Source organism: Musa acuminata, chromosome BXJ3-2 (assembly GCF_036884655.1).
Source record: "Musa acuminata AAA Group cultivar baxijiao chromosome BXJ3-2, Cavendish_Baxijiao_AAA, whole genome shotgun sequence".
Lineage (NCBI taxonomy): Eukaryota > Viridiplantae > Streptophyta > Magnoliopsida > Zingiberales > Musaceae > Musa > Musa acuminata.
Window position 1 is genome coordinate 12,984,002 of NC_088350.1, and position 26,447 is coordinate 13,010,448.

The 26,447-nt window shown below is 37.9% G+C and overlaps 1 protein-coding gene across 1 annotated transcript; it reads left to right on the forward strand.

The window, feature by feature from the left end:
- The first annotated feature begins 1,163 nt into the window (after positions 1-1,163).
- On the forward strand, positions 1,164-23,781 carry LOC135630742 (probable polygalacturonase). The gene is made up of 6 exons (XM_065137906.1): positions 1,164-1,190; positions 1,284-1,646; positions 17,245-17,365; positions 22,643-22,817; positions 22,918-22,988; positions 23,078-23,781. Exons 1-6 carry the CDS (start codon positions 1,164-1,166, stop codon positions 23,779-23,781), a joined length of 1,461 nt encoding a protein of 486 aa, XP_064993978.1.
- Positions 23,782-26,447: the final 2,666 nt, after the last annotated feature.

Below are 26,447 nucleotides of genomic sequence, written 5' to 3' on the forward strand. Positions count from 1 at the left end.
TTTGCCACCTCACCTTTCTTGATTTTCTCGTCGTCTTCGGAGGAGCTTGATTCATCCCACTTTGTGTTCTTCTTCTTGCGTTCAAAGTAAGTAGTTCCGTTCTTTTTGCTTTTTAATTTTTGTTTCATTTGTAGTTTAAGTTCACCATCACTTGAGCTTATGCTCGGGTGGTCTTTAAATGTTCTATGTCCAAAATCCTTCCTGTTCTTTGGAAGGTTGTTTTGTTCATTTTGTTCATCACGTGCATTGTGCACCATTTCATATGTCATCAATGAACTGATAAGTTCTTCAAGTCGAAAAATATTTAAATCTTTTGTTTCTTGTATTACCGTTATTTTAGGATCCCACCATTTTGAAAGGGATCTTAAGATCTTGCTTACGAGATCAAAAGTCGAAAAAGATTTACCAAGAACTCTTGATTATTGACGACATCCGTGAAACGGGTGTACATGTCGCCTATAGTCTCGCTTGGTTGCATTCGAAAATGCTCAAAATCATGCAATAAAATGTTAACTTTCGAGTCTTTGACACTATTAGTTCTCTCGTGCGTGATTTCAAGTGTTTGCCACATATCAAAAGCCGTTTCACACATAGAAATCCGATTGAACTCATTTTTGTCCAAAGCGCAAAATAAGGCATTCATAGCCTTTGCGTTTAAAGAAAAATACTTCTTCTCCAAATCCGACCATTCGTTCATCGGTTTAGAGGGAAGTTGAAAATCGTTTTCAACGATATTCCATAAATCCAAATTCAAAGAAATCAAGAAAACTCTCATTCGAGTTTTCCAATAAGTGTAGTCCAATCCGTTAAACAACGGTGGACGAAAGACCGATAATATGTCAACTAAAATATATCATTGGAGTAGGACAAATCACATTTTAAAGGAGAGATCAGACTGTCTCAACAAACATGTTATTTTCAACCAAGGACAATATAACTATCTAAAGTTATGCATACTCTAGTTTGCAGTATAAATAATCTATAATTAGCTCGAATCAACATATTGAAATTAACTAATTACATAACATAATTTATAATTAGCCTTCCTCTCTCTCTCTCTCTCTCTCTCTTTCTCTCTCTCTCTCTCTCTCTCCATCTCTCTCTATATATAGAACAAGAGCCGAGCCGTGGAAGCATTCTGTTTCCGACACATCTCTCTGACAATGGAGCACTCGCAGCCAATATTCCGTGTAACACCTCTTCTCCTTTTCTTTTCTTTTTCCTAGTAATCCTATCTTAAAGCTTTAATCCTTCAAACTCCAACTTTTCTCGGTTACGTGCAGGTGTTGATGATTTTAGTGCTGTGGACGGTGGTAACAGCAGCGTTCATAGGGATCGCTGAGGGCCATCGCCACCACCGGCGGGCAGGTGGTGCGATGGAGCTAGAAGCCTTCCACTACGCAGCGGTAGGGGCAAGAGGATGCCGGGCCCACGTGGCCAGCCTGACGGACTTCGGCGGGGTGGGCGACGGGGTGACCTCCAACACGGCAGCCTTTGCGGCGGCCGTGGCCAACCTCAGTAAGGTGGCGTACGACGGCGGCGCGATGCTGGTGGTGCCGGCCGGCCAGTGGCTCACTGGGCCCTTCAACCTCGCCGACCACTTCACCCTCTTCCTCGACCACGACGCCGTCATCCTCGCCACTCAGGTCCGCCTCCCTCCTTCGCCCCCTTCCCCCACCTTCTCCTCCATCTATTTCGATGTAGAGTGCATGTTCATAATCGTTCATAGCTCTCTTGTTTCTTATTCCCATTCCTCCTTCCTATTGCAAGGTTTCTAATCTTTTATATTGCAAGTATTATGATCCTTTCTATTGCAAGTGTTCCGATTCTTCCTATTACTAGCTTTCTAATCTTTCCTATTACAAGTGTCCTAACCTTTTCTTACTGCAATTTTATCTCTACATTTGCTTTGAATATTAGGAACTTTAAATTGTTCTAGCCTTGTATTTGATATATCTCCTGTTTAGATGTAACGATTTGAATCTGTGAAACTTCCGAGATTCTGACCTTTCTACCTTGTTATGATTATAATTTTATGCACTGACCTCTGATTTGGACAAAACTTATTTGATCTGAATATAGACTCATAATTCTTTCTTTTGATAGCTTAATTTAAGAATTCGGAGTAAGTTTGTCTATCCAAACTTCTATTTCAAATAAGCCTATGAATTCTGCAAAACAGGGATTGTAATTTCTGACCTTTTGATAATGAACTGCCTATAAGTCCTATTGGAAACTTTGATTTATTCCAAACTTATTTTATTTTAAATTAGACACGTAGATCTTTCATTTGATACTTAGATTGAAAGATTTAGAGTCCAAATGCCCGCCCAGTTTTCTATTAAAACTGACCCTGTGAATTCTATAAAATTGAGATTTGTTCTTTGATCTTGAGTAACTAAATCTATTGTAACTCTTTATTGAAAACTTCGATTCATACAAAAATTATTTTATTTGAAATAAGATTGAAATATCTTTCACAATAGCTTTCTTGAGTATATTGGAGCACGATTGATAGTTTGAATCATTTGTTCAATGTGCCTCTCGAATTCTGCTAGAAATCGAGCTTTGGTCAATTTCACATATTCTAGTTTTATTCCTTTGGAAATTGATTTCATTTAGCTTTCTTGTCCAATTGAGCTTTATATTATTGCTTTGAATTCTTGTATGCTCTTGTCCTTATAATTATTTGCATTCTTGAAAACTATTGTGTAACGTTTATACTATATCGTATTAACTCATATAGGCATATGTATATCCCATTGTTCCACATTTGCTTTCGATATGTGCCTCCATTTTCATTCCTTTGGACATTAAATTCTATCTAACCTTCTTATTTGAATTGAGTTACATGTGATTGCTAGGAATTCTTGAATGCTCTTGCTTTCATTTCCTTTCAAATATGAATACATTTATGAAAGATTATACTTGCATCGTATTGACTCGTAAAGGCGCATGTACATTTTGTTGTTTTACATGTGCTTCCAATATGTGCTATTTATTGTTCATACTGTACTTTTGTACTTTGGTGTTTATGGGATACTATAAACCTTTGCCAGAAATGGTAAAGGGAGTTATGCATAGAGCCTGCGATGCTCTACCGGCCCCCTCTAACTTCATCTAGATGTGGGTGGATGGAGCTCCAAAATGTGGGAGACTTCTGTTTGGTGATCATTTAGAAATGAATGAATCACATTCTGTCTGTGGTCCCACTACACTTTCTGTATGTTTGATATGATATTCAGAGCTTTGGTTATGTATTTATGTATGTGCTTTGGATAAGAAAGATATGAATGCAACGTCAAATACGACGTTTCAGCTTCTATTTTATATTCGTTCATTGATATGCTCTGAAATGATTTATATGCCGTTGATATATTCTGAAATATTTCCTACACTATTGATATGTTCCGAAATGCTCCCTATGCCTCTGAAACGTTCCTACGCCATTGATATGCTTTGAAATATTCCATATGCCATTGATATGTTTCGAAATGTTCCATTTGTCATTGATATGCTCTGAAACATTTCATACGCCATTGATAAGCTCCGAAATGTTTCATTCATTATTGATATGCTCCGATGATTCAATATTGTATTTATTCCACTTCCTTATTTACAGTATGGAAACATATTCATTTCCTCTTCATCTATCCAAATCTATAACACTATCAGAGTGAAATAAGAGATCTAAGGAAGAACATAGGTTGGACTTTATTAGTAACAAGTAAATATTTTGTACGTAAAAAAATTAAGATATTAGGGGGATAAACACCAATAAAAAAATGAGGCAATCCAAAAAACACTTGATTGTGATCAAATTTATAAGCCGACTTGGATATCGAGCATTTACCTATAAGAACTAAATTAGTTGCAATAAATAGTTGCAACCCTAGAAATTAGAATTTAGTAAATCTTTTCTTACATAGAGTCATTATATATGATATGTGAAGTTATGTATGAGAAGTAGGTTTTATACGGATCTATTTTTGCCATTCATTTCATTCTTGCTCGAGCCGAATGATGAAAAATTATCATATTTGGTTCCTTCAGGGGGTGGATCCATAAGAATTCACCTATCCCAATAACAAAAAAACTTGACTAGAATGATACTATATTAAGAGGTAGGGTGGCCATGGAAGGCCTAGGTCGCACGTTGGTGAGGAAGTTCTACTCAAACTCCCTGGTGAGCTAGTCAAAGGACAAGACCGAAGATTGGCACAATCGGTTGAACCACACTCGTACCGGTCCCCTCAGGGTGGTCAGAAATGCCCGGCACATCAATGCATCGGAGGTGCCATAGAGGGCCATTTGAGCCCGAAATTTGGAGACATGCTCTGTGGGATCGGAGCCGCCATCATATGTCTCCAATACCGACAGCCTGAAGTTGAGGGGTACTGACTTGTCCTGTACTTCCTGCGTGAAATAGGACCTGCCTGAGCTACCTGAGCTAGACCCGCTCGGTGATTTTTGGAACTCGTGCTAGAACTCGTCTAGGCGTTGGTTGACCCGGGACAACTAGGCCCTGAGCGAGTCGTCCACCAAGTCAAACGATACGTAAAGGCATAGTTTGCCACCTCGCCTTTGTTGATTTTCTCCTCGTCTTCGGAGGAGCTTGATTCATCCCAATTTTTGTTCTTCTTCTTTCGTTCAAAGCAAGTAGTTCCGTTCTTTTTACTTTTTAAATTTTGTTTCATTTGTTGTTTAAGTTCACCATCACTTGAGCTTATGCTCGAGTGGTCTTCAAATGTTCTATGTCCCAAATCCTTCCTGTTCTTTGGAAGGTGGTTCTCAAGTTCTTCACGTGCATTGCACGTCATTTCATATGTGATCAAGGAACCAATTAGTTCTTCAAGTGGAAATTGGTTCAAGTTTTTCGATTCTTGAATAGCAGTTACTTTTGAATCCCAAGGTTTAGAAAGTGAGCGCAAAATCTTGTTTACGAGTTCAAAATCCGAAAAACATTTTCCAAGAGCTCTTAAACTATTGACGACATCCGTGAAACGGGTGTACATGTTGCCTATAGTCTCGCTTGGTTGCATTCGAAAAAGCTCAAAATCATGCAATAAAATGTTAACTTTCGAGTCTTTGACTCTACTAGTTCCCTCGTGCGTGATTTCAAGTGTTCGCCAAATGTCAAAAGCCGTTTTGCACGTAGAAATCCGATTGAACTCATTTTTGTCCAAAGCGCAAAATAAGGCATTCATAGCCTTTGCGTTTAAAGAAAAATACTTCTTCTCCAAATCCGACCATTCGTTCATCGGTTTAGAGGGAAGTTGAAAATCGTTTTCAACGATATTCCATAAATCCAAATTCAAAGAAATCAAGAAAACTCTCATTCGAGTTTTCCAATAAGTGTAGTCCAATCCGTTAAACAACGGTGGACGAAAGACCGATAAACCCTCTTGAAAGCCTTGAAGAGCCATTTCTCTTGGGTGTAAATCCGAAATGAGAAATACCCTGCTCTGATACCAATTGTTAGGATCGAGAGCACTAAGAGGGGGGGGGGGGGGTGAATTAGTGCAGCGGAAAACTTTCTGCGATTAAAATCGAAAGCTGCGTTCGAATGATAAAAACAACTTCTGTATGAAAGTTGATACTAAGCAAGGTTAAAGTCAAACTATGCAGGTAGTTTGCAGCTATGATGAAAACCAGAATATCGGCGCAAACTGAAATCCGGCGTTCGTACGAAGAAACTGATTTACGTCTAAATGCTGATTCGTAAATCACTTGATTAGATAAGATGTAGTTTAAGCAAGAGTATAAAGGCAATGTGCAGTTATGGTAAAGCTCAAAACGTAAACGCAATCTGTAATATGATGATCATACGAAAAAGCATAGTTATGTCTAAACGCAGATTTACATCTAAACGCAGATTTACGTCTAAATGCAGATTTACGTCTGAACCTTGAAACTCGTTCGTAAAATCGCAGAGGGTAGTAAGCTATTGAGAAGTTTGCAGTGAAGGTAAAATGCTCAAAGGAAATGCAAACCGAGATTTAGAGTGGTTCGGTCAATCTTTACCTACTCCACTTTTGGCTTCCTCCACCGACGAGGTTACCGACGTTAACTAGAGGCCTTCCTTCAATAGGCGAAGGCCAACCACCCTCTTACAGATTCACTCCTTTTGACGGGCTTAGGAGACAACCCTTACAGAAGTTTTCTCTCCTCTCTTTACAACTCAAACTTTGAAGAACAGAAAGAGGAGAACTAGTAGTTTTGAGCTCTAAGAACCACAGAAAGACAGCAAGATTTCGAGTGTGTGTTCTGTGCTTTCAGTGCTGAATGGGTGGGGTATTTATAGGCCCCAACCCAGTTCAAATTTGGAGCTCAAATCTGTCAATTCCCGGAATTCCGGGATCAGGCGGTTGCACCTCCTGACTAGGGCGGTTGCACCGCCTGGCAGAGCTCGAAGACTGAGCCTCTGGGCGGTGCCACCTCTGTCAAGGGCGGTTGCACCTCTCTACCAGAGCTCGAAGACCGAGCTCAGGTGGTTGCACCGCCTGACTAGAGAGGTTGCACCGCCTGGCAAAGCTCGAAACTTGAGCTCTGGCAGTGCTACCTCTTGACAGAAGAGGTTGCACCGCCCAGTCTCGCTCGGAGACTGAGCCCGGGGCGGTGCCACCTCTTGGCTGGGGCGGTTGCACCACCCAGTCTCGCTGGGAGACATAGCCTAGGCGGTGCTACCTCCTGGCTTGGGCGGTTGCACCTCCCACAGCAATCAGGGTCCGAATGGGTTAATCCATTCGGCCCAATTTGATTCTTTCAGGGGCCCAATTGCCCCAAGATTAAGCTAATGGGATCACCTCCCATTTCTAACTTAATCAATGTGCTAACTACGATTATTTCCTAAGACATATTCTGCAGCTTGCTCCGGTGCGTCAATCGCTTCTTCCGACGAGTTTCCGGTGAACTTCCATCGATCATCCGACGAACCCTCGGTGATCCTCCTGCGGACTTCCAGCAAACTCCTGGACTTGCGACAATCCACTTGGCAGGTTCCGACGAGCTCCTTTGGCAAGCTTCTGGACTTCTCGGATTTGTTCCCGCAGAACCTCCGACGATTGTCCGAACTTCCGTCGAGCTCTTGAACTCCCAACGTGATCATTGTCATGACTCCGGCGCAACTCCTGCTGCATGTCTTTCTTCCATCGTAGTTAATCCTGCACACTCAAAACAAAAACTTCGATCGAGACAATTAATCCTAAGCAATTAACCAAGTTGTCCGGCATGTCATTGGTCCCTCGACGCTTCGTCCGATTCTTCGGCGCATCATCCTTTCCTGCAGCCTATTGCCCAATCGGCCTGTTGACTCCGCAACTCCGATATCCTTGGCACAATACCCGCTCTTCTTGGCCCGATGCCCGAGTCCACGACCCGAAGCCTTCTGTCGATACGTCGACCGATCCACCGGCCTGACGTCCAATCTTCTGACATGTTCCTCCGGCACAACATGATTTTCTTGCTTTAATTGTCTCATCCAGATCGAAGCATCCTGCGTCACTCAAAACGCAGATTAAATCATAAACATATATCAAGTAGTTTCATCATCAAAATACGAGATTCAACAATTATAAGCTTTCTAATCTTTCCTATTACAAGTGTCCTAACCTTTCCTTACTGTAATTTTATCTCTACATTGTTTTGAATATGAGATACTTTAAATTATTCTAGCCTTGTATTTGATATATCTCCTGTTTAGATGTAACGATTTGAATCTGTGAAACTTTCGAGATTTTGACCTTTCTACCTTGTTATGGTTATAACTTTATGCACTGACCTCTGATTTGGACAAAACTTATTTGATCTGAATATAGACTTATATCCTTTCTTTTGATAGCTTATTTTAAGAATTCAGAGTAAGTTTGCCTATCCAAACTTCTATTTTAAATAAGCCTACGAATTCTGCAAAACAGGGATCGTAATTTCTGACCTTTTGATAATGAACAGCCTATAAGTCCCTGTTGGAAACTTTGATTTATTCCAAGCTTATTTTATTTTAAATTAGACACGTAGATCTTTCATTTGATACTTAGATTGAAAGATTTAGAGTCCAAATGCCCGCCCAGTTTTCTGTTGAAACTGACCCTATGAATTCTATAAAATTGAGATTTGTTCTTTGATCTTGGGTAACTAAATCTATTGTAACTCTTTGTTGAAAACTTCGATTCATACGAAAATTATTTTATTTGAAATAAGATTGAAATATCTTTCACAATAGCTTTCTTGAGTATATGGCAGCACGATTGATAGTTTGAATCATTTGTTCAATGTGCCTCTCGAATTCTGCTAGAAATCAAGTTTTGGTCGATTTCACATATTCTGGTTTCATTCCTTTGGAAATTGATTTCATTTAGCTTTCTTGTCCAATTGATCCTAACCCTAATTACATGTGAACTACATACCTAAAAACATAATCCTAAGCAAGTTTTTAACCGGCCAACGTCGAGTTTTGTTTTGGCGAGCTTTCCTACGATCTTCCGGTGGACTTCCGATACGCCCTCGGGTTTCTTCCGGCGGACTCCCAGCAGGCTCCCGATCTTGTGACGAATTCAACGAGTAGCCAAGCCTTCTCGGTGATCTCTACGAATCTCTGACGATCTCTTCGGCAGACTTCCGAAAGTTCTGACAAGTCTTCGATCTTTCTTGGTTGGTTCCGACAGTATCTCTGACGAATCTTCGGACTCTCAAACGTCCATCGAACTTGACTCTGGTATCCTTGCTTTATGTTTTTTAGGCTATCGTAGTTAATCCTACACACTTAACTTCAATAATTTGGATTAGATCAATTAACCCATCAATTAATTTCATAATCAAAATTCGAGATTCAACAATCTCCCCCTTTTTTATGATGATAATCAATTAATGATAGAGTTAAACATAGCTCCCCCTATCTATATGTCATATTGTGAGAAGATAAAACTACTTGAATTTCATCCCTTTGAATTCAAGCATAAATCAATAAGTTCTAATCGTTGAACTTATCGTTGTCTTATTAAGCATGAGCAAATACGCAACTTCGTATTTCTCATAATTTTCAGCTATTGAAAATCATTTTCAAGTTAAATGATAAGAGACAATTTTCACTTCGACGAGAGATAAAAAATTTTCAACATGATAAAGATTTTCAACATGAATTTCATGATATAAATGTGAGGAATGATTTCATATGATCAACCAATCTTGCGATATATTCAAAGATTTTGCAAGGTATATAAGACAAGCTTTTGCAATTCATTTAAGTCATGCTATCGATACGCATAAGTCGTACAAGTCATCACTTCTCCCCCTTTGTCATCAACAAAAAATAAGGAGATGAGACTTGAAACACAATTTGTGATCATATCATACAAAATTCGAATTCATCATACAAAGTTAATCTAGCAAGAAATATTTATCCAGATTCCAAAACAAATCAGCAATTATCTAGAATTTAACAATACATCTTAAACAAAGGTTTAGTTTTTGTTCAAAAGAAGACGACAAACTTCTAACTTGACATTAAGAGTAATCAAAACATAATAAGAAACTACATCGATTAATCTTAGGAGGTAATCCATAGTGCTGATATATGACATCCATTTTTTGATTCATTTGTCGTAGTTCCTTCAAAATTTCAATTTGCTGGATTTGAATTTGTTCTTGCTGTGATTTGATCTGATACAATTCTGCCATAATGAGTTCTTCGGAGGATGAAACAGGAGTCGAAGGTGTTGCACCAAAGGGACTAGGAGGAGGAGATTCATTTCCCCTAAGAATTGGTGTTTCGGGGTGTTCTACTGGTGGGAGAATTGGATCAATCCTTCTAGGTTGCCTAACCCATATACCCTTGCTAAATATGCACCTAAGTCTTTTCAGCAGATTTCTATTGATGATGTTATACCGATCACTTTGAATTGTTTCTTCATCAGGTGGGATACAAATGTTATGAGCAAGTAGGAATCGAGTGATTAACCCTCCATATGGCAACATAGTGTCTTTAGCTATAATATCCTTCATGTGTTACCGGATTGAGTATCCAAAACAGTTATGTTGACCGATCATAATCTAATACATGGTGCTTATTTCTATTTGACTCATTTCATCAAGATGAAATTTATTAGGGAATAGTATGCTTGTTATGATATGATGAAGGATTTTAGAGTTAAAGGGCAGTAAGTGCTCGCAACTCTTGGGTATTATGCCGAGGTCTGGATTTGCAAAAATAGTTTCGACGGCTTCGGAGTAAGTTGCTCCGATTATATTGACATCTCATTTACCTCTAAAATAACAACCCCTATGTTTTTCAGTGATTCCAATTAGTTCACAAATAGTACTATCAAAAATTCTAATTTGTTTTCCTAGTAGGTAAGTACTTAGGCTGTCATTATCTACATATAAGTTTGCATAAAATAGCCTAACTAACCTAGAATAAATTGGTTCATTTATTTGTAGCAGAGGTAGGGCATCTAGATGTGCAAACCACCTAATGGGTTCTAGGTTTCCTAGTTCATTGAGATCAACGTGTTTACCCTTATGGATACCTCTTGTTTCGAAGTTTGGAAACCTAAGAGCTACTTCTTTGGATCTAAAAAGGTCTTGGTAATATAAATCTCCTTCAACCCTTTTCCCTTTTGATCTCTTAGGAGTCATTATCTAGACAAGATAGATGAAACTGTAAAGAGTAGGTAAAATAATGAGAAGAGAGGAAAGATTTCAGATTTTACCTTATTGAGAATCTCTTGGAAGATGGAGAGCTTGGACCAACAAGAATCCCTCTCCAAGGCTTTTAAATGTTGGAATGAAGGTTTAGAGAGGTTGTGGGAGAGCTTGAGGCAGTTTCTCACAGGTTGGGGGTGGTGTCACCGCCGGCCCTAACCCCTCGGCTTATAAAGGGGCTCTCGGGCGGTGCCACCGCCAAAAAGAGTAGTGCCACCGCCTAGTGCCTGAGCGCTTAGGCGGTGCTACCGCTGATTCTGGCGGTGCCACCATTGGCTTGCCGCGGAAGAGAAGAAAAAATTCTTTCTTCCCTCCTTTTGGTTTTCAGAGGTGTTCAACTCAAGATAGGTTGAGATGTTGGGTTGTACTTTAATATATCATTTGAAATCAAAAGAGAAGGATGAAATCAACTCCACAAAAGAACGGAACAAGGATGAGACATTTTTCAAAAAATACATTCAAACAAGCTTATTTTCAAGGACAATTTAACATGCCTAGTTCCCTTCTAATGAATTCAAATTGGTCTTCATTTAAGACTTTTATAAAAATATTTGCTAATTGATGCTTTGTGTCAATAAATTCTAGAACGACATTATTGTTAAGGACATGATCGCATATGAAATGATGCCTAATATCGATATGCTTAGTTCTAGAGTGCTGAATTTGATTTTTGGTAAGACATATGACACTTGTATTATCACATTTTATGGGAATGTTTTTCAAGTGAATTCCATAGTCTTCTAATGTATTTTTCATCTAAACAACTTGTGCACAGCATGCATTTGCAGCAATGTATTCAACTTTCGTCGTAGATAGTACAACTGAATTTTGTTTCTTGGAAGTCCAAGAAACAAGTGCATGTCCTAAGAATTGGCATGTTTTAGATGTACTTTTTCTATCTATCCTGCATCTGCCAAAATCGGCATCTGCATAAGCTATTAAATCGAATTTATCAGATTTTGGATACCACAATCCTAAATTTGGAGTTCCTTTAAGATATCTAAATATTCTTTTAACACTCTTAAGATGAGATAATTTAGGATTGGATTGAAATCTAGCGCAAAGTCCTACACTAAACATGATTTCTGGTCTAGTCGCAGTGAGGTAGAGTAGACTACCTATCATTCCCCTATATATTTTTTTATCGAAATTTTCACTATTTTCATCCATATCTAATTTAGTTGAAGTACTTATAGGGGTGTTTATCGCTTTTGAATTATTCATGTTAAATCATTTTAACAATTCTAATGTATATTTAGATTGGTTAAGAAATATACTATCACTAAGTTATTTGATTTGTAATCCTAGAAAGAAGGTTAATTCACCCATTAAACTCATTTCAAATTCATGACTCATACATTTGGCAAATGATTCACATAGTGATTCATCCGAAGAACCAAAAATAATATTGTCAACATAAATTTATACAATAAGAAAATTATTTTCAAAGTGTTTGATAAATAATGTAGTATCAACCTTGCCTTTGGTAAAATTATTTAAAATAAGAAAGGAACTAAGCCTTTCATACCAAGCTCTAGGAGCTTGTTTCAAGCCATAGAGAGCCTTAGTCAATTTGAATACATGATTAGGAAGAAGAGAGTTTTCAAATCCGGGAGGTTATTCAACATATACTTCTTCGGAAATAAAACCATTCAAGAAGGCACTTTTGACATCCATTTAAAATACTTTAAAATTATTACTACTAGCATAGGCAAGGAGCATCCTAATGGCTTCTAATCTTGCCACAGGAGCGAAGGTTTCTTCGTAGTCGATGCCTTCTTCTTGGTTGAAACCTTTGGTCACTAATCTAGCCTTGTTTCTAACCACGATACCGCATTCATCTTGCTTGTTTCTAAAGACCCATTTAGTACCAATGACTAAATGGTCACTAGGTCTAGGAACAAGTTTCCATACATCATTCCTCTCAAATTGGTTCAATTCCTCTTGCATTGCTATGATCCAAAAATCATCTTTTAAGGCCTCGTCAATGCAATTAGGTTCGATTTGAGAAAGGAAGGCGGCGTTAGCACAAAAATTCTTGAAAGAAGAATGAGTTTGAACCTCTTTTAATGTATCTCTTATAATTAGCTCCTTTGGATGAGCATCTATATACTTCCATTCCTTGGGTAAGGAAATTTCGGAAGAAGATGCCTCCAAGTTGCCATTTTTAGAGGGGGTTCATTTAAATCCAAATTATCAAAACCAAAATCATCATCAAAATTATTTTTCTTTAAATAAAAAATTTCATTAAAAACTACATGAATAGTCTCTTCTATAACTAAGGTTCTCTTGTTGAAAACACGAAAAGCCTTAGAAACTAAGGTTATCTTAAGATCTTCTTGACTCTTATTCAAATGGTCCATTAATATGTGTATATTGGATCTTTTGAGACAATTATTGGTCTTAGAATGTAATTCTAATTGGTCAATAAAAATACATGTCAATATAATTTTTTTTATTTTTTTAGATTAGTTAATCTATCTTGGAAGGTAAAAATGGGTAGAGTAAACCTATTTTTATTTTATTTGAAATTAACGTCCTCTTCATTTGCACGTAGGAAATGAATAAAATAAATCAATTAAATCACGAGAAGTGCTTCCATAGAAGTTAAACTTCCATTTATCTACATCTCTTGTTTTTTATTCCCATTCCCATAAGAATGAATACTATGATTTGCATTTCGAATAGGCATAGATATATCATCTTTAAGATAACTTCTATCTTGAGAGTTATTCACAATCTCCCCTAATGTATAATCTAATATATAAATCAATTGATTCTGTCAGGTTAGTTATATGTTGTGTTGTGTCAACTATATCCACATAAGGTGGTGAGATGATATCTGGAGCAGTTATATATTTAGGGCCCTTTATGCAAATGGATGCATCTCTAACTCTATATATATTACTTCTCAATACAATTTCTTTCAAATTTAGTAAAATTTTATGTATCAATTTTTCAATACTTATTATCGTAGAATATTCATGCAATACTTTTTCAGAGTTTGCACATGGGATACATGTTCTTTCTAATTCTCAAGTAAAGCCCTTTGCATTGCAATAGCTATGGTATTGGCTTGACCTTTCGTAAGCGAGGATAGAATGAAAGACTATTATAAAAATATTTATGTCTACTCTTGATTCAACATACCTCTACTGTAGTGTTCTAGTGGATCCTGCTACTTCCTCTCAAATCATACTATACTAATACTATTATTTAATCATATCATTGAATCATTTATTTCTCATGAAATCATTTGTTATATCATGTACAAAACTTAATTATATACCACTTCTACAAATGGCTCATAATATGACTAGCAATTGCCACTAATCATTATATCATCACATTATAGTTCATGCCTTAATGGTATAAACTATAATGTCATGATATAAGAAGTGGGGCAAATAATGTTAGTCAAGAAAGCCAGGTAAGAAAGAAAAATAAATTTAAACTAAAACATAAAAATGAACCATGTCATAACTTCTCAACGAAAGTGATATTGCCACAAAGAAAGAAGAAAAAATGCCTATCATGGAGCAAGAACTTGGGTGATCCAATCTAATCACAAGCTAAGTAAAAGGATCAACATGCAAGGCAGTCTCGCCATTAAAATATATCCTACATAAAACATTATAGAAGTCCAACAAAAAATGAAAGTTTTAATAGGGTGCAATCTGATGTAAGACCTGTGAGTTATGGAAAGACACTATATTATACAAGGCTACTGTATCAGATGATGTGAGCACCAATGAAAATTTTTTTTTCACATTTAGATAAGAATTTAAATTGATAATATACATGAATAATTCATGCATCATAAATTAGAAAATAAAATATCTAAGGTATATAATCTCAAGAACTTGGGTTCTGATATCAATTGTAAACATAAAATCTGTAATATGCTATATATAATATGAAAAAAAATTAATTCAGAATTAAAATTAAATAATAATATATCGAAACTACAATGCATATCTTTCGATGTCACTTGGAAAGAACTTTATGAAATCTATAAGGACACCATCTTCGAATCTAAAACCGACTATATATCAATCTAAAAAGAGAACTAGATTCTCTTTTTTCACTCTTTATATATTTTTTTTCATACGACGACTTAGATTCAGAAGTTCAATAAAAAAAAATAAGTATTAAAAAGGTATAATCTTACAATTTACCCTCGTTGGATGTGATACTAGTTACAAGGCTACTATATCAGATAATGTAAGAATCAATTAAAAAAGAAATTCCCATGATATGGTTCAACGTATTGTTAGAATAACAATAATTTCAGAAAAAAAAATATGCCAAAGGGTTAAGCCAAAACATTATAATGATAACAAATAGGGCTGAAAATAACAAATAGGGCTGAAAATATTATAATGATAACAAATAGGTCTAGTGTCATGATTAAGAAAGTAGCATACAAGCCTATAAGGGCCAACTTGAAACAAATTAATCTTAATATGATGATAATCAATCCATTTAAGTTTATTAGAGCAGAGAGACAGATTAATTTATGATAGCTTTTGTCAAGTACAAATGGTTAAGACTTTACGATTTTATTATTATGGTAACAAAAGACTTATGTGTTGCTCAATAATATGTCAACTAAAATATATCATTGGAGTAGGACAAATCACATTTTAAAGGAGAGACCAGACCAGACTGTCTCAACAAACATGTTATTTTCAACCAAGGATAATATAACTATCTAAAGTTATGCATACTCTAGTTTGCAGTATAAATAATCTATAATTAGCTCGAATCAACATACTGAAATTAACTAATTACATAACATAATTTATAATTAGCCTTCCTCTCTCTCTCTCTCTCTCTCTCTCTCTCTCCATCTCTCTCTATATATAGAACAAGAGTCGAGCCGTGGAAGCATTCTGTTTCCGACACATCTCTCTGACAATGGAGCACCCGCAACCAATATTCCGTGTAACACCTCTTCTCCTTTTCTTTTCTTTTTCCCAGTAATCCTATCTCAAAGCTTTAATCCTTCAAACTCCAACTTTTCTTGGTTACGTGCAGGTGTTGATGATTTTAGTGCTGTGGACGGTGGTAACAGCGGCGTACATAGGGATCGCTGAGTGCCATCACCACCACCGGCGGGCAGGTGGTGCGGCAGAGCTAGAAGCCTTCCACTATGCGGTGGCGGGGGCAGGAGGATGCCAGGCCCACGTGTCCAGCCTAACGGACTTCGGCGGGGTGGGCGACGGGGTGACCTCCAACACGGCGGCCTTTGCGGCGGCCGTGGCCAACCTCAGTAAGGTGGCGTACGACGGCGGCGCAATGCTGGTGGTGCCGGCCGGTCGGTGGCTCACCGGGCCCTTCAACCTCGCCGACCACTTCACCCTCTTCCTCGACCACGACGCCGTCATCCTCGCCACTCAGGTCCGCCTCCCTCCTCCGCCCCCTTCCCCCACCTTCTCCTCCATCTATTTCGATGTAGAGTGCATGTTCATAATCATTCACGGCATGTTTGCCATTACCATCGCCTCTATCATCCGTGTTGCCTTCATCCTCGGTGGTGATTATGGCTAGTAGCCCTTCCCATCGAGTCCATTCATCTGACAGCTCTCGCCAGATGAACGGTGATGATGAAGAATAGATTCGTCACTAGTGAGCCCCACCAGAACGTTACATAGTGAGTGTATACTATTCTAACGTTTCCTTCATCTCATCTCCAAGGAGAATTCACAAGTCTAATCCGATGTGCATAGTCACCACTTTGGACTGATGAGGGAAAAGAAGTGAACTAAGCCACTACAAATCTAAATTTGTCTTGATAATATTAATTTCTGAAATATTTGCAATTTGTATGGTAGATTTTTGACTATTTAGTATCTCTACTTTGATGTCTCAAAATAAGAAAACAGTAATATTTGTTTTGTTTTATTATTATTATTATTATCATCATTATTATTATTATTATTATTATTATTATTATTATTATTATTATTATTATTATTATTTCTCTTGTATGTCATATCCTTGTATGTGAACATCAATAATCTTGGATTAGAATCCACATAAAAAATTTCCTTTCAAATTTCAAGATCTTGAAGATAACGCTCCAAAATTAATAAGTTTTAATTGAGAATGACATTCTTTCCGAGTGTAAGAACTTTAAGGTAGGAAAGGATGCGAGGAAACCAACATAAGAATGGAATGCAGTGTGGACCTTACCCTTACATTAATTTTAGGCTCCACCATCATCCAATCTCTCAGTGTTTTCTTTTTGACTAAACCTTGTAGATCTGTGTAGCTAATTGGGTTTCCTGAAGATAGCAAAACTCTATTAATACTACAAACTTGGGAGAACAAGTTAGATTTCAACTGCAGCTTATATAACATAAATTTCTATTCTGCAATCCCATTTTATGGCTTCTCACACTGCAACTTTGACAGCATTGCTTATGAATTGCATGGATACTCTTTTTTTTTTTTGTTTATTGGTAGCTAATAGAAGCTTTAATACTACGTTCTTTTGTTCAATCTGCATCAACTAAGATAATTGGTGATATGCTTATGCAGGATATCAACGAGTGGCCGATCATTGACCCTTTGCCCTCCTACGATAGAGGAAGAGATGCGGTTGGGGGTAGATACAGTAATCTCATCATGGGATATAACCTAACCGATGTGGTCATAACAGGTAGTATATACGTTGCATATTTCCAGTACTTCTATCACATTACTTCTAAATTCATAAAGCCTGCGTCGTGTTGTCATTCCATGATCCCCTAAAATTTAGATAAAAAAAATTATTTTTAGTCAAAAACTATAACATTTAATTCAGTTTATGATGTTTTGGCGTGCTTTGATTGACAAGAAGACACATATATATCATCATCTAACTTGTTTGCATCATAGATGGGGAACAGAATATAATTTGATTGCAACATACCACGTCCTGATGCTAACAAGTTTTATTGTTATTTTTAGGGAATAATGGAACTATCGATGGACAACGTGAATGTTGGGCTGATGGCCCATATTTAGCCCATGTGGGCTTTATCAGCCTACAGCCCACACCCCCTCTTAACCTAACCCTAATTAAGATTAGGGGGGTGTGGTGGTTGCGTTTTAGAGGCAGATTAAAGCTATAAAAAGGCAGCAACGAGGTAGATCTTTAGAGTGACGAGATTCCAAAGAGAAGAAGGAGAACAAGGCAGAAAAGAAAGAGAAAGAAAGGGATGAAGACAAGGACAATGCAGAGAGACTGTTCACAATCATCTAGCAGTGTCCTCATCTCAGGTTAGATCAAATCTACAGTAGACTCTTGCTGTGATTACTTGGGGAGGTTTTAGATATTGTGGGCAGTGACGTGATCCTTGTATCCCAGTTATTCTCTTATGGTTGTTGCTAGGGTTTTGGGCAAGAGATTGAGATTTGTACATTCATTATTCTCATAGTGGATTATCTCTAGTTTGCCCCGTGGTTTTTACCCTTCACATTGAAGGGGTTTTCCACGTATATCTTGGTGTTCTGTTTGATTGTGTTTCCATTTTATTCCGCTGCGTATTTTGGTCTTCTAGTATTTGTTCCTATACAACGGTTATTCCTGTTTATATCCCCATCAACTAGTATCAGAGCGGGGTTTTGGTGATTTAATTTTTGTATTTGAACATGGAGGCCAGTAATATTTCTCGTATGATTAGTTTGAATGGAAATAATTGGATGATATGGAAACCAAGAATGGAAGATCTCTTGTATTGCAAAGATTTGTATGGACCTTTGCAAGGGGATAGTGCAAAACCTACAACTATGACAGATGATGAGTGGAAGAGGTTAGATCGAAAAACAATAGGGTTTATTAGACAGTGGCTTGATGATAGTGTCTTTCACCATGTTTCTACTGAAATTTCTGCATATTCTCTTTGGAAAAAATTGGAAAGTCTCTATGAAAGAAAAACAGCTAGCAACAAAGCTTTTTTGATCAGAAAACTTGTGAACCTAAAATATAGAGAGGGTGCTTCTATTGCTGAGCATTTGAATGAAATGCAGAGTATTACTAACAGTTATCCTCTATGAAAATGTCTCTTGATAATGAGTTGCAGGCATTGTTACTTCTCAGTTCATTACCAGAAAGTTGGGAGACACTGGTGGTTTCCCTCAGTAATTCTGCACCAGATGGTATTGTCACTATGAGTCAAGTAACAAGCAGTTTGTTGAATGAGGAGTTGAGAAGAAAGAGTTTAGCAACATCTCAGAATGATTCACAGGCACTTATCTCAGAGAATAGAGGAAGGTCAAAGTCTAGAAGCAGTTCACGTATGGGTAGGAGCAAGTCAAGATCAAGAAAAGATATTGTTTGCTATAACTATGGTGAGAAAGGACATTACAAGAACCAATGTAAGCAACCTAAGAAGAACAAGAAAAAGGGAAAAGAAGTGGAGTCTACAGAGTCAAAGGATAATACTACAGCTACAGTGCAAGGTGGTGATTATTTGATTTTGTCTCCTTCTGATGATATTTTTTCTTGTGGGTGATAGGATCTTGAGTGGGTGATTGACACAGGTGCTTCTTATCATTCTACACCTCGGAGAGAGTTTTTTGCTACATACAGGTCTGGAAACTTTGGTGTTGTCAAGATGGGCAACTATGGCACAACAGACATCATTGGCATGGGTGATATCCATTTAAAGACCAACCTTGGCTGCAAGTTGGTACTTAAGGATGTGAGGCATGTGGTTGACTTGAGGCTGAATTTAATTTCAGTTGGAAGACTAGATGATGAAGAGTATGAAAGCAGATTTCACAGAGGTCAAAGGAAGCTCAGTAAGGGTTCTCTTGTTATAGCTAGTGGAAAGAAATGTCATACTTTGTACAGGTTGCAGGCTAAAGCTTATGGTGAGCAGTTAAATGCTACAGAGAAAGACTTCAGTATGGAGTTGTGGCATAGGCGATTGGGACACATGAGCGAGAAGGGGCTGCAAGCTCTTTCCAAGAGAGAGGTATTACCAGATCTCAGAGGTATACATCTGAACCCTTGTATTGATTGTTTGGCTGGTAAACAACATAGAGTTTCATTTGCTAGTGCTGCTTTGTCTAGAAAAATGTATGCCTTAGACCGTGTTTATACAAATGTATGTGGTCCTTTGAGGACAAAAACTCCTAGTGGATCTGTTGATGTTCTTGGTATAAGTGGTGCACTTTATTTTGTCACTTTTATAGATGATTTTTCCAGGAAAGTTTGGGCTTATGCTTTGAAGACCAAAGATCAGATTATTAATATCTTCAAAGAGTTTCATGCCAAGGTTGAAAGGGAGACAGAAAGGAAATTGAAATGCATAAGATCAGATAATGGTGGTGAGTATACGAGATTGTTTAATGACTATTGCAGGTCACATGGGATCCAACATGAGATGACAGTTCCTGGTACACCTCAGCATAATGCAATTACAGAGAGGATGAACCGCACCATCATGGAAAAGATCAGATGTATGCTTTCACAGGCCAAGCTACCCAAAAAATTTTGGGATGAGGCTTTGAGGACTGCAGTTGATGTGATCAACTTATCACCATGTACAGCCCTAGATGGTGATGTTGTAGAGCATGTATGGTCAGAGAAAGATGTTTCCTACAAGCATTTGAGAGTATTTGGTTGTCGTGCATTTGCACATGTTCCAGATAATGAGAGGTCCAAGCTGGATGGTAAGTCTAAAGAATGTATTTTTCTTGGTTACTCACATGATCAGTTTGGTTACAGGCTTTGGGATCCAGAAAAGCAGAAGGTGTTCAGGAGCAGAGATGTGGTCTTCTTTGAGGATCAAACCTTTGAGGATTTGAAGAAGAAGGCACCAGCCAAGACTTCTGCAGAAGGATTAGCATATTGTGACCCAGTTATTCCTCCAGTATATCAGGGTGATGGGGGAGATGTGCAGGAAAATCGTGTAGAGCCTGATGTTGATCTACCTGCAGGACATGTTGAGCAAGAAGAAGCAAGAGAGCAAGTTCCCGCAGAACCTCAGTTGAGAAGATCTTCTAGACAACGTCAACCTGCCAGAAGATACTCTACAGATGAGTATGTGATGCTTACTGATGCAGGTGAACCAGAGAGTTACCAGGAAGCAATTGAGAGTGAGCAGAAAGAGAAGTGGTTAGTTGCTATGCAGGAAGAGATGGATGCTCTTCAGAAGAACCACACTTATGATTTGGTGCTGCTACCAAATGGAATGAAGGCCTTGAAGAACAAGTGGGTTTTTAGGTTGAAGACTCAAGAATATTGTTCTCAACCAAAGTATAAAGCTAGATTGGTTGTGAAAGGCTTTGGTCAAAAGAAAGGTATTGACTTTGAAGAGATATTTTCTCCTGTTGTTAAAATGTCTTCTATTCGTGTTGCTCTTGGTATTGCTGCTAGCCAGGACTTGGAGGTTGAGCAGTTAGATGTGAAGACAGCTTTCCTTCATGGTGATTTGGAGGAGGAAATTTATATGGAGCAACCAGAAGGCTTCAAAGTCAAAGGTAAATATAATTTTGTCTGCATGTTGAAGAAGAGCTTGTATGGGCTAAAGCAAGCTCCAAGACAGTGGTACAGAAAGTTTGATTCATTTATGACAGAAAATGGATATAAAAGAACGGCTTCAGATCATTGTGTGTACATCAAATGGTTTGGTGAGGATTTTATTATTCTCTTACTTTATGTTGATGACATGCTTATTCTTGGGAAAGATATGTCTAAAATTGACAGGTTGAAGAAGGAACTGAGTGAGTCTTTTGCAATGAAGGACTTGGGGCCAGCAAAGCAAATACTAGGCATGCAGATTTCTCATGACAGGAAAAACAAGAAGATTTGGTTGTCACAGGAGAAATACATCGAGAAGGTATTGGAAAGATTCAGTATGAGCAATGCTAAGCCAGTTGGTTCTCCTCTTGCAGGTCACTTCAAGTTGTGCTCAGAACAGAGTCCGTCAAGTGATGAGGAGAAGGAGAAAATGCAAAAGGTTCCTTATGCTTCAGCAGTTGGAAGTTTAATGTATGCAATGGTATGTACGAGGCCGGACATCGCATATGCAATGGGTGTTACTAGCAGATTTCTTGCAAATCCAGGCAAAGAGCACTGGGCAGCAGTGAAGTGGATTTTTAGATATCTCAGAGGGAGCTCTAAGGTTTGTTTAAGCTTTGGAGGTGGACCACCTGTGTTAACAGGTTACACAGATGCAGATATGGCAAGAGATATAGATACGAGGAAGTCTACTTCAGGTTATATACTTACTTTTGCAGGGGGAGCTGTGTCATGGCAATCCAGGTTACAAAGGTGTATTGCTCTCTCCACCACAGAAGCAGAATATATTGCTGCTACAGAGGTATGCAAAGAAATGTTATGGATGAAAGAATTCTTACAAGAATTGGGGCTGAAACAGGAAAATTATGTGGTGCATTGTGACAGCCAGAGTGTCATCCATTTGTGTAAGAACCCAATGTTTCATTCCAAGTCAAAGCATATAGATGTCAGATACCACTGGATTCGAAATGTATTTGAAGAGAAGCAGTTGCAGCTTCAGAAAATTCATACAGATGACAACGGAGCAGACATGTTGACGAAGACCTTACCAAAAGAAAGACAGGAGATATGCCGATAGTTGGTCGGTATGGCTTCACATTGAGGAGTCATGGGACAGTCTCCCTTATGGGCTGAAGGGGGAGGTTGTTGGGCTGATGACCCATATTCAGCCCATGTGGGCTTTATCAGCCCACAGCCCACACCCCCTCTTAACCTAACCCTAATTAAGATTAGGGGGGTGTGGTGGCTGCGTTTTAGAGGCAGATTAAAGCTATAAAAAGGCAGCAACGAGGCAGATCTTTAGAGTGACAAGAAGACACATATATATCATCATCTAACTTGTTTGCATCATAGATGGGGAACAGAATATAATTTGATTGCAACATACCACGTCCTGATGCTAACAAGTTTTATTGTTATTTTTAGGGAATAATGGAACTATCGATGGACAAGGTGAAACCTGGTGGAAAATGTTCCGTAACAAAGAACTCAATTACACTCGTGGATACCTCATTGAATTGATGTACTGCAAACAAGTGCTGATTTCCAACATTACATTGGTTAACTCTCCATCGTGGAATGTCCATCCAGTGTACAGCAGGTTTATATTAATAATCTACTTTCAGAACAGTTGAAGGCTTCTTTTGCTTTCCATTCTATTGTTACAATCTGATGTTAACGTGAATGAATGCACTGTGCAGCCACGTAATCGTCTCAGGCATCACAATTCTTGCACCGGTCAACTCTCCCAACACTGATGGGATCGATCCAGGTGGATATCGTACCTACATTTACTTGGGTTGTAGATTCTATGTTGCTGTTTCGATTGATTCTTTTTGGTGGTTTCTCTCTTCTTCGCAGACTCATCCTCCAATGTCCGCATTGAGGACTGCTACATAGTCTCAGGCGATGACTGCATCGCCATTAAAAGCGGTTGGGATGAGTACGGGATTGCATTCAACATGTCAAGCAAACACATAGTGATCAGACGGCTCACCTGCATCTCCCCCACGAGCGCTGTCATCGCCCTGGGAAGCGAGATGTCGGGAGGAATCCAAGATGTCCGGGCCGAAGACATCACGGCCATCCACTCCGAATCCGGCGTCAGGATCAAGACGACCATCGGAAGGGGAGCTTACGTGAAGGACATATTCGTGAGAAGAATGAATCTGCACACAATGAAGTGGGTCTTCTGGATGACGGGCACCTACGGGCAGCACCCGGACGACAAATTTGATCCGAAAGCCATTCCGGTGGTGCAGAATATCAGTTACAGCAACGTGGTGGCCGAGAACGTGACCATGGCCGCGAAGCTGGAGGGGATTCCCGGCGCGCCCTTCACCGGAATATGCATCTACAATGTGACGGCGGAGGTGGTGAAGTCGAAGAAGCCGATTTGGAACTGCACCGACGTGGAGGGCGTATCGAATCACGTGACGCCCACTCCCTGTGCGCAGATTCCGGAATATCCAGATCGTATAACGCATTGTCCCTTCCCTGAAGATGATCTACCTGTGAATGGTGTTGGGCTAGAGGAGTGTGCTTATCAGAGAGCCAAACCATGAGTTGAGATGCTTTCTACAACTCATGGTTTAATGGCATAACCTATGATGTCCTGAAGCTTGGCAGATTAAAATGTTTGCCTTGAACAAAGGCAGATGTAATTGATCATATATCATACTTGGGAGGAACAATATCCAATAATATTTCATTGCTATAAATATGGATTATTGAAAAAATAAGACATGTTATTTATTTGAATACTTTTCTTCAACTTGGAAGTGTTATATTCTTTATTTGATACCAATAGTTGAAATGAATTTTTGATGACTTATGATTGTCACTAAAACGATTGATTTTATCCCTAATATTTGAATTCATAACCAAATGTATCTTCACTTTCAAATACCACGTAAGCACCCTATGTTGTAGAGGATAGGTCGGTTTATTTGAGGAGAACTTTTTCTATGATCATATCTGAATCATGTTATGCATGAACAGGCTTCGTTAGATCCTATAGAATAAAATATGTGAGGTGGGATGATTCAATATTCTATTTATTCCACTTCCTTATTTACAGTATGGAAACATATTCATTTCCTCTTCATCGATCCAAATCTATAACACTATCAGATGAAATAAGAGATCTAAGGAAGAACATTGGTTGGACTTTATTAGTAACAAGTAAATATTTTGTACATAAAAAAATCAAGATATTAGGGGGATAAACACCAATCAAAAAATATGAGGCAATCCAAAAAACACTTGATTATGATCAAATTTATAAGTCGACTTGGATATCGAGCATTTATCTATAAGAAATAAATTAGTTGCTAGTTTTTCTTGTGTGATTTATAAGCCGACTTGGATATCTCCTGTTTAGATAACGATTTGAATCTGTGAAACTTTCGAGATTCTGACCTTTCTACCTTGTTATGGTTATAACTTTATGCACTGACCTCTGATTTGGACAAAACTTAATTGATCTGAATATAGACTCATAATCCTTTCTTTTTATAGCTTATTTTAAGAATTCAGAGTAAGTTTGCCTATCCAAACTTCTATTTCAAATAAGCCTACGAATTTTGTAAAACAGGGATCGTAATTTCTGACCTTTTGATACTGAACTTCCTATAAGTCCCTGTTGGAAACTTTGATTTATTCCAAACTTTTTTTATTTTAAATTAGACACGTAGATCTTTCATTTGATACTTATATTGAAAGATTTAGAGTCCAAATGCCTACCCAATTTTCTGTTGAACCTGACCCTGTGAATTCTATAAAATCGAGATTTGTTCTTTGATCTTGGGTAACTAAATCTCTTGTAACTCTTTGTTGAAAACTTCGATTCATACGAAAATTATTTTATTTGAAATAAGATTGAAATATCTTTCACAATAGCTTTCTTGAGTATATTGGAGCACGATTGATAGTTTGAATCATTTGTTCAATGTGCCTCTCGAATTCTGTTAGAAATCGAGCTTTGGTCGATTTCACATATTCTGGTTTCATTCATTTGGAAATTAATTTCATTTAGCTTTCTTGTCCAATTGAGCTTTATATTACTGCTTTGAATTCTTATGTGCTCTTGTCCTTAAAATTATTTGCATTCTTGAAAACTATTGTGTAACGTTTATGCTATATCGTATTAACTCATATAGGCACATGTATATCCCATTGTTCCGCATTTGCTTTCGATATGTGCCTATTCCAGTTTCATTCCTTTGGACATTAAATTCTATCTAACCTTCTTATTTGAATTGAGTTATATGTGATTGCTTGAAATTCTTGAATGCTCTTGCTTTAATTTCCTTTCAAATCTGAATATATTTGTGAAAGATTATACTTGCATCGTATTGACTCGTAAAGGCGTATGTACGTTTTGTTGTTTTGTGTGTGCTTCCGATATGTGCTATTTATTCGTTTTTTGATATGCTCTGAAATAGTTTATATGCCGTTGATATGTTCTGAAATATTTCCTACGCTATTGATATGTTCCGAAATGCTCCCTATGCCTCTGAAATGTTTCTACGCCATTGATATGCTTTGAAATATTCTGTATGCCATTGATATGTTCCGAAATATTTCATTTGTCATTGATATGCTCTGAAACATTTCATACGCCGTTGATAAGCTCCTTAATGTTTCATTCGTTATTGATATGCTCCGATGATTCAATATTGCATTTATTCCACTTCCTTATTTACAGTATGGAAACATATTCATTTCCTCTTCATCTATCCAAATCTATAACACTATCAGAGTGAAATAAGAGATCTAAGGAAGTTTTGGGTTTAGCCCATATGTGGGCTTGGACAATTGGGCCTATTGAGCCCAAAACACTAATTGAAAGAAAGGGCAGCGAGCGACGACGTAGAGAGAGAAGGAGAGAGAAAGATTAGGTTTCTGAGTTTTCTTTTGACGATCGGCAGCCAAACGTTGTCAGTTTTGGCCCAAATTTTATGTGGAGAATCCTTGCAGCAAACTCTACAATCCTAATGTGTTGATCTATATGCCTATTAAGGTAAATGATAAACCTTCTACTATGGACGATGAAGAATGGGAAGTTCAACATAGAAAAACTATTGCCTATATTATAAGATGGATGGATATAAACTTGCAGGAGCATATTTCTGATGAAACCAGAGCTGATGTTGTTTGGCAAAGGTTAGAAAACCTCTTTGCGAAAAGACAGTGGGAAATAGAATTTCTCTCCTCAGAAGGCTTGTAA

Excerpts from the sequence above, each read along its gene's own strand:
- LOC135630742 (XM_065137906.1), top strand. The coding sequence starts at position 1,164 with ATGGAGCACTCGCAGCCAATATTCCGT. Across the intron at positions 1,647-17,244 it reads CCGTCATCCTCGCCACTCAG|GATATCAACGAGTGGCCGAT; the intron begins GTCCGCCTCCCT and ends ATGCTTATGCAG. Across the intron at positions 22,989-23,077 it reads CACTGATGGGATCGATCCAG|ACTCATCCTCCAATGTCCGC; the intron begins GTGGATATCGTA and ends TCTTCTTCGCAG.